This window comes from Triticum urartu, chromosome 1 (genome assembly GCF_003073215.2).
Source record: "Triticum urartu cultivar G1812 chromosome 1, Tu2.1, whole genome shotgun sequence".
Lineage (NCBI taxonomy): Eukaryota > Viridiplantae > Streptophyta > Magnoliopsida > Poales > Poaceae > Triticum > Triticum urartu.
The window spans coordinates 395,019,837-395,029,570 of record NC_053022.1 but is presented as its reverse complement, the minus strand read 5'-3'; the positions used below and the strand labels follow the sequence as shown (position 1 = coordinate 395,029,570).

Below are 9,734 nucleotides of genomic sequence, written 5' to 3'. Positions count from 1 at the left end.
CGACATGTCTGGCAATCTGTCGGCCTTTTTTACCGAGAAAAATCCAGAAATTGTTAAAAACCAAAACAACCTATCATGGTTACTTGAATTGATCATACAAGGTCATGGGAAAGTTTGGGCCATTTGACGGATGTAAAAGAATATGCTTTGAGGTGGACCATTCTACCCTATCTGAACACCACCCGTTGACATTGCTTATTTTTGGACATGCATGAAATGACCCCAACTTTTGGCATTAAGTGGGCATGCCCATGATAGGCATCCATGCCTAGTTTGAATGAATTTCGACACCATATGCATGTTGCGTCATCGTCCGGCCATTTATCATGATTTTTTCAGTGAGAAAACTCTAGAAAATGCAGAATTTGTCGAAACCCCCCAAAAATTGACATGGTGCCTTGAATTAGTCATACAAGGCCATGAAAAAAAATTGGGGCCATTTGATGAATGTCAAAAAAATTAGGGCCATTTCAAGGATGTTGAAAAGAGTTCACGACTAAAAATGAACAAATTTCAAAGAAGTTAACGGGTGTCAAAAAGTTCATAAAAATTGGAAAAGTTCAAAAAATATAAATTTTTTTAAAAAGGTCACGAGCTAAAAGTTCATGCATTTGAGAAAAAGTTCACGGCTAAAAACTTTACGATTTTGGAAAAAAGTTCGAGTATCTGAAAAGAGTTCACAAATTGAAAGAAAAAGTTCATGAAAATTAAAAAGTTCACAAAATTGGAATACAATTCAGCAATACAAAAAAAAGTTCATGAAATTTGAAAATATCGTGAATTCAAAAAAACTCACTAGCTAAAAGTTCACAAAATTTAAAAAAGAGGATCATGAATTAAATTTTCATGCATTCACAAAAAGGTCATGGCTAAGAAATTCACGAATTTGGGAAAAAAATCTTAGATTTGAAAAAAATTCAAGAATTTGGAAAAATTCATGGAAATTGGAAAAGAGTTCACCAAAAACTTTGCAAATTAATGAAAGAAGAGGAAAAGGAAGAAGAAAGAGAAAACGTAAAAACTGGAAGAAAAAACGGCTAAATAGAAAAATAAAATAGAAAGAAAGCGTTGTTTTTTCATAGTTATATTTATCACATAAGAAGGAAAAAAAGGAAGGAAGTGGGGAGAGCTAGCGAGGTGTACTAGTTGGTTGGTCTTCTCGGGCATAGCTAGCGAGGTGTACCTGTAGGTTGGTTTGCTCGATCTAGACGTACATGGAGGGAGTTTGATTTTCAGTGACTGCATGAGTTTTCTTAAATTAAAAAGAACAAAAAAGTAAGTAGGCCAGGCTCCGGGGGGGGGGGGGGGGGGGGGGGGGGGGGGTGCACGCCGGGCGGAAATGGGCCAGCCTAGTCGGGCGTTTACTCCCCGTAAGTGTATACGTTCGATTGGTATGATATGTGAAAGGTTCAAATTACCCTTTATACGTTTAGTGAGGAGGGGTTGTATCGAATCGGTACTCTTTTTTCTATCCACCAGCGTATCATTAATTTTTGAAAAAAATTAAAGATAGTGATATATGTGAGCTAGTGAAGAATATATCCCATCAGATTTTAGACAACAAGACCAGACCAGTCTGGATTAGAACAACTAAAACTCGTCGTTGTTCATACTTTCAATGATGAAGAGTTGCAAAATAACCTCGCAAAAAACAAAGAGTTGAAAAGTATCTCAACATTGAGTGACCCTTGCCAATACCTTGCTGATGCTTTCAATGATGAATAATTGGAAAATATCTCAACACCGACCGACCTTTGTTGATACTTTGTTGAGATGAGAAGAGAAGAATCACCGCAAAAACATGTTATTTTTTAAAATAATACAATTTTTTTTATTAAATTTTAGAAATATTACGGCATGATTATATTTTTTAAAAATAATACCCAGTCAACCTACTGTTGGCCGATTGGATCCAGTCGGCCCACTGCTGGCCAATTGGCGCCCAGTCCGCTTCCTCTAGACCGACAAGTGCATGCGCCCATTTATCTGTTGAACAAGTATTTAAAAATGTTGAATAAGTATTTAAAAATATGTTAATCAAGCATTTGAAAAAATGTTGAACAAGTATTTGAGAAATATTGAAAAAATATTTGAAACTGTTGAATAGGTATTTAAAAATGTTGAAGAAGTATTTTAAAAAATGTTGATCATGTGTATAAAAATGTTAATCAAGCATTTGCAAAAAATGTTAAACAAGTATTTGAGAAAATGTTAAACAAGTATTTGAAAAAAATATTGATCATGTATATAAAAATGTTGAACAAGTATTTGTAAAAATGTTGATCATGTATATAAAAATGAACAAATGTTAAATAAGTATTTGTTCAATATATAAAAATGAACAAATGTTAAATGTTGATCAAGTATTTGCTCAATATTTTTTAAATAAGTATTTGAAAAAAATATTAAACAAGTATTTGAAAAAATATTTGTTCATTTTTATATACATGATCAACATTTTTACAAATACTTGTGCAATATTTCTATATACATGATCAATATTTTTTTAAATACGTGTTCACCATTTTTTTTCAAATACTTGTTCAACATTTTTTGCAAATGCTTGATTAAAATTTTTATATACATGATCAACATTTTTTTAAATACTTTTTTAACATTTTTCAAATACCTATTCAACAGTTTTCAAATACTTGTTCAACAATTTTTTCAAATGTTTAATTAACATTTTATATGCATGATCAACATTTTCTAAATATTTCTTAATATTTTTCAAATACCTAGTCAACAGATAAATGAGTGCATGCACCTATCGGCCTAGAGGAAGCAGACTAGGCGCCAATCGGCCAGCAGTGGGTCGATTGGATCCAGTCGCCGACTGGGGTCCAATCGGCCAGCAGTAGGCCGACTGAATCCAATCGACCGGCAGTATACCGACTGGGTATTATTTAAAAAATATATAATTACGGTGTAATATTTTTAAAATTTAATAAAAAAAAGTTGTATTATTTAAAAAAATAGCTAGAAACCGTTTGTTCAGGCTTTAGGATTTCTCGGAAGTGCAAAAGGACGTGACTGCTATTATTATCTTGACTTATCTTTGCTCGAACTGAATTTCCACACCCTGTTCGGGGTTATAATATACATAATGCTACGCCTACCGAAAGTCCCTATTTTACGAGAAAATCAAGTCAGCTGTAGAATAATTTCTGTAACAAATAACAAACTGTTCATTAGGTGTAGGATTATTGCTAATCCACTCCTTAGGTTCATTTTCTTTCAAAAAAGGGTGGATGTATTGCCTCATAATGAAACATCAAGATGATACAAACATAATGATCACACTCGGTCAACTCTGCATAACTAGGATGCACACAATCAATGAACACGACACACACAAAACACACGCCGACCAAATAGCAAAGTCATGTAAGACCGAAGCTATCAGTAGGCGAGAAAAACAAAATTAAATCCAAGCAATCAAATCCACGATCGGCAAACTACGACAATGATCATATCCGCATCAACCATCTCATGACACCACATGGACGGTGAGTTTCTTCAACACCAACGCTTTTGGGAAGGTAGCGATGCTCAAGCACCGCCGTCACCGAATCCAACTAACAAGGCAAGAATCTAGGTCACCCTGAAGAATCACTCCGAGCAAATCCAAGCAATGCCTTCTATAAGGTAACGATGTAAAAAAATCGCCATTGCTAGGTATGACCACCATGGGTCAGACCTAGGCTATTCACCCCGAAGCTCGAGACCCGGTGCACAAGTAGCCCCATCATCAAAATCACTCATGTGTTGTCGTCATCACTTTTTCGCGATCCCGACAGCTACATGCGATGTGCAACCGCTACCGCTGCACAACCATGCCTCTGCGTCAAACCGTCGTTCATATTCTGTATCTCACCACCGAAGTCAACCATCAGACCTTTTGGTGACCTTCATCATCATGGAGCCATGGAGGTCATTGCAGCATGGTCTGCAACCACCGCCATCGGCCGAACTGATCTTGATCACCACAACCAAATCGTCCTGATCTGAATCTGGGCAAGCACATCGAGGATGCCAGCCGCCCAAAAACAGATTAGGAGTAGAGGTCGGTGGCCGTGGCGACAACAAGTGCAACGCTTAGGGCATGTGACCCGGGCCCTGAACCTCATGCATGAGCACGACCGAAGCCTCAACAGGCGGCAGCCAGAGGACCACCAGCCACCGGTCACGCCCCTCCTAAGCCCCAAGCCCATAAATTTGGTAGGGGTAGAAACCAGCTAGATCCATATCCCAGGGCGGGAGGCCGGCGCCCTTGCCCATGGCTGAAGCAATGCTCCACCGACGCGACACGCCGGTGGCCAAACGACCAACTGAGCCGCTGCACAGCGCCCCACCACGGCCGCCGGCAGCGTCCGACAATGACAATGGGAAGAGAGATCTGTGGCAGGGTGTGCTGGTAGGTGGTGGCTAGGGATTGAGGGAGAAATTAAATCTTCTACACCACTTTATTTCTAACTTTGATTATTTGCCCCCTCCCTCCTCCCACCCAAATTGGCGGATGGGGCTGGGGCCACTAGCCATTGACATAACCCTGAGACAAATTATCAAATCCTATGTAAAGTCGGGCAAATGATCTAAATTCCCCGGATTGAGAGGGCCTCCGGGGCCGCTCGAGCACGCGACCCAGGAGGCAGTTCCGCTTTCTTAGCAACACTCGATCCTTAGGATTGACATCTCGCTGTTCACACTTGGTCTCCTTGACGGCTGGTAGCCAAACACTCAATAAACCTACACACACAGACTATTACAGGGCTTTTACTTGATCATTCCAACTAACTAACCTCTCTCCCCATCTGATTTTCAGTGGGTTGGGGCCCGCTTCATCCCTAACTTCCAATCCCAAACCTCCATAATAGCCAGTCCGTTGATCCTGTAAAAAAAAAGACCCCGTGAACCTAGCATTGCTCGCCAAACACTCGCACAGTTGCACTTGACGGCTGTTACGCTCGACCGTACTCTTTCAGTGGCGACTCGTGCCGTCTAGCTTCGCTGGCCGGTCACGATGCGGCGGCGGCGTCTCTTCGCTGCTTGCTTCGATCCAACAGTGGCGTACGTCAAGCATCAACCCCCAGCCTTAATCACAAACGGTGACCGCTGACGAACAGCTAGCAACATTTGACCCGCGGTTCCGGCGGCAATCTTGTCGCTGCTTCGATGTTGGGTAGGCATGTGATTCTTCCTCGCACATGGTGGATGCTGGTGGAAACCAATCATGCCAGGCAGCAGCCAAGCATCACCCCCACCCCAAGGTCCCCAAAAATGAACCGAAGATTCCGTAGCTCGTGACCAACACCGTGCAGTACGCGCGGCCAACTAATTAATAATCCACAAACTCCGTCCAGATCATTCTACCGTGGTACCCGATCGTACGCACAACCACATGGCATTAAGGACAAGGTGCCCCCTCCTCGTTTTGGCATCTCTTGATCAACCATCTTTCTGCTCCAGGATATATATCGTCGAGATAATGTTCACACGTCACCGGTCTCCGTACACGCACGTCCACCTCGGTCAAGTTGGTGGTGCTCTGGTGCGCATGTGTGGCCGTCCCTTTCGATGCTGCCACTTCCCGCGCGCGGAGCACATGGATCCGGCTGTCTTGTCGTCGTGCGTTTGAAAAATAAATGGGAGGCGACGACGACGGAGAGCTAGTTCGTAGATCGTTTCTTTTGGGTTTTTTCCTCGTGTGACCACGTCGCCGTCGACGTACGAAAACGGTAAGATCTGAGGACGGTACAACTGACCGGCACGACGACGGCGTAATCGATCGGGGAACAGATTTTTGTAGTGAAGGCCGCTCCTGTCTGGAATGAAAGCGTGCTGGATTTGCCCAGGATGCTGGGGACGTTAGAGCATCTACAGCCATGTATATTTAATTCGGCCCCTCAAATGTCTGTGGACGTGCCTAGTTAGTTATTAGGCGTGTCCGTTTTAAACCTCTAGTTATCCATTATCCATCCACACAGCCATAATCTTCATTTCTTTCTTATATGTCCGGCCATTTGCATGTGATTGATGGAGATAAAGAAAGAGAAAGAAAAAATGAATAAAGAAAGAGAAAATGTGGTTCAGGATGGGGCCGCGTCCTATGTAGCGGATTGATCGGGCACGCCCAGACATGTCCGTGAGGCCTCATATCCTCTTCATATTTGAGATGGATATGAGGGTTCCTGGACAACCCAGATGTATAAGAAAGATATGAGTGGTCCGGTTGGGTTATGTTTTTTCTTCTTTTTCATGTCCGATAACCGACAGACACGTCCATGAGCATATAAAAATGATTTGAGGCGTCCGACTGTAGATGGTCTTAGGTGGCATGCCAGGCAGCTGGTGTAGCTGTGAGGCCCGAGGCTTCTCTGTGGCTATGAGCTGGAAGATATGTATGCATGGGGGAGCAAAAAGCGAGACGAAACGCGCGCGTAATCTGCTCCATACTGTTGTTGCTAGTGAGTGCCCGTACTATTGCATGCACAGCAGTGTAGTGACTCCAATGGGCCACATCCATGACCAAGGAGATCCAAGAATCGAATCAATGGGTGCGTCCAGTCGGTACCATGTGCTGTACATACGTGGAAAGATCAGTTGTTTGCTATGGGAATGATAGACACGATTAGTATATTCGGCAAAAAGGAGGGTTTGACGTTCCATTGGAAACACTAAGGGCCCACTTCGGATTGTTGGAACTTTTTCTAAGGATTATCGTTGGATCAAAGGAATGATGGCACCTTAATTTCTATGGATTCGACTCGTATGACTAGGTTTAATAAGAATTTAAACATCCATTTCAGCCGCCTTTTGAGACGTTTCTCTATATTCCATCCAAAAACGATTGTTCCTATTGTTTTGCTACATGCTTTCTAATCCTCTATTTTCCTATGTCAACCTTGTTAGATTAAGTTTATCATATTCTCATGTTTCACAATCCTAGGATCCAAAGTGGACCTATATATAGAGATATCATAGTGGCCCGGCCTTCTTTTTTTCCCCATGGTTATGGAAGGTGAGGGAGTGCATCCGTGAGACCATTTTGGAGGCCTTCAAGACTACGAGATTTTAGCGACAAAATCCCAGTTTCTATGGTGCTTGTTTGCAAACTTTTAATGGCCGAAGTCACTAAGTAGATCATTCAAGCATGTTGTGAATGAAAGAAGTTTCCTACTACTCCGGTAACCTCCACTTGACTGTTTCTTGTTGAAAGGAGTTCCACTTGTGTTTTTAGTATGCTCGTTCCTTAAGACCTCACACAATGGTGTGACATAACCATTAACCAAGTATCATGCAGGCTCATGCCACCAACTAACCATATTGCTGATATGACATAGTATTGATTGAGAAAGAGAGGATACAATAAATGTGGCACATTATTATACGATATCATTAATATCGTATAATAAAAAATGTGACGCTACTATGAGCTATAGAAAACAATAAATACGGTAGTCAATACTATGCACTATAGAGATATCATACACTATCATGCATATGATACTAGTGTATATACTCCTAACTAGCCTAACTTCATCGGTTCAATTGGACTTCTACTTTCCCGGCTGAAAGAAAAGCATTTTTCTCCTTGTAGAACCATGAGGTACCGTCCCTCAAAAAAATATGTAGAGGTGCCTATCAACATGGCCAAAAGAAGATGTTTTCAACTGGACGACCATGCCAAAAATGTCGATCAAAGCTTTCCATTATAATTCACATATGTACGATACTACGATCTTACACTATTAATTCTGTCACGCACACATATGATATACCCCTGCATGTTTCTAATCTTACAATTCCAATCACACGCACACATCGTCATATAGAAGAAGCCACTGATCCAAATGTGCATCTCACCGATCAGCAAAACTGAATAGAGGGAGATATGTATGGATAACAAGAACACAACAAAACAGGAGACGACGAACGGAGCCGACCGTACCTCGCCGACCTGCAGGAGTCAGCTAAGGGACAGCGACACAGACGCCGGAATATGCGTGTCGTCTTCCGCCGTTTACGTGCTCCCCTGGCTTGGCTTTGGTAGCTCGGCGCCTCGCCGGTGCGGGCAGATCTGCCTCACACCGGGCACTCCGGGCCGTCGTCTTTGGAGTCGTTCTTGGGCTCGGCGGCGGCGGGCACAGGGGCGACCACGCTGGCGCGGCAGAGCGGGCACGTGGAGTGTAGATGCAACCACGCGTCCACGCACGCGGCGTGGAATCGGTGCCCGCAGCGAGGGAGGAGGCGCGCCAGGTCGCCGTCCCGGAACTCCACGATGCACACCGCGCAGTCCGCCGCCGCCATCCCGGCGGCTTCGCTGCTGGAGTCGAACACGGACACGGGCAGGGAAGACGGGATGTCCGGTTGGTCGGGATCACGCAGGCGCCTAGACGCTCTCGGCGAGGTCGCCGGAGACGAGTCGGTGGATGACCCCTCCTCATCGGCGCCGCCGGGGGAAGACGGCCCCCGCTTCACGGAGAAGAACCGCCAGAAGTAGAAGAAGACGAGGAGGATCATGAGCACGTTGATGCTGACGAGGCAGGCCGTCAGCATCGGGCCATGCGGCGCCCAGTGTTTGCTCGTCTCCACCGGCGACGCCGCCGTGGTCGCTGGGCTCGGGCTGCCGCTCTGGGGCGTTGACATGGCGGCGCTTGATGCAAGAAGACGGGATTTGGACGAGAGGAACAGCAGATGGCAGTTGCCAACGTTGTGCATAAATAACAGAAACCGAATCTTTTTTGTTTTACAAAAATATAGACGTCCTTCCCCAGCAGAATATTCAACTTTGTCGTTCGGATCTCCAGAAGAGGAGCACCAGAGACGATAATGCGCGCCAAGAACAGGGAAAGATAGTAGCAACTAAACTGTATGAGTTGAGAAGAACAAAAAAGGAAGGACGAAGGTAGTGTGGGAAAGTGGAGGGATGGGGGTTTATAAGAAGGTGGAGGGGAGATAACATTGGCTCTCGGGGGTTTGGGATGTACAAATGGTGATGGGTTTGTTAATTCCGGTTTGACTGCCGTGGTTGGGTTCCCGTTACGAGCTAGGTTTACTCTACTGTCTTACATATATTGGTGTTCACTGTATCATCGTGCAACGACGGGTGCATTATAATAGAGAAAGTAGTAGATATTTGTCTTTGCTTCTTTTGTTTTCACTAGTAAATGCGTACGTGCAATGCAGACTGATATTAAAAAAAAACCTCTGCCTCCCCTCCCCTCTCCTCTCCTCTCCCGATCTTTCCTCTCCCGTCCGCTCTTCCCTCTGCCTCCCCCTTCCCCTCCAGATCTCTCCCGACCCCGTCCGCCCTCCCCTTCGCCTCCCCTCCCGCCGTCGCTGGATCCCGGCTGGGCAACGCCCATGCGGGGGGATGGTGGTGGCGGCGGGGCGTCTCCCCGTCGCGGCTTGGAGGCGTAGCTGTGATGGTGGATCTTGAGCAGCCGCCTCGGGACAACGTGTGTGTGGCCATGGCACTGGTAACGCAACAATGTGACCTCATCTACCTTTGGTTGTCTTCATCGTCGGTCCAAAGGGATCTTGTCAGTGAGTGTTGCCTCGCGGTGGCTTCCCGACGGCGAATCAAGTGGAGAAGGAGATGATGGCCTAGCTACTGGAGTGGGTGAGGATGCCACCATCGTCTGCGGCGCCTGTGGGTGTCGGTTTCCTCGTTGGAGGCGATGGTGGGTGTGTCCCTCGCTCCATTGTTTTCAGGAGAAACCTTAGATCTG

At 44.8% G+C, this 9,734-nt stretch overlaps 1 protein-coding gene across 1 annotated transcript; it reads right to left on the bottom strand.

The window, feature by feature from the left end:
* Positions 1–7,684: 7,684 nt before the first annotated feature.
* Positions 7,685–8,931, bottom strand: LOC125534505 (E3 ubiquitin-protein ligase EL5-like). Its single transcript, XM_048697715.1, has one exon. The coding sequence runs from the start codon at positions 8,719–8,721 to the stop codon at positions 8,086–8,088; it is 636 nt and encodes a 211-aa protein (XP_048553672.1). The 5' UTR covers positions 8,722–8,931; the 3' UTR covers positions 7,685–8,085.
* Positions 8,932–9,734: the final 803 nt, after the last annotated feature.

Coding starts and splice junctions, on each gene's coding strand:
- LOC125534505 (XM_048697715.1), bottom strand. CDS start 8,721: ATGCACAACGTTGGCAACTGCCATCTGCTGTTCCTCTCGTCCAAATCC.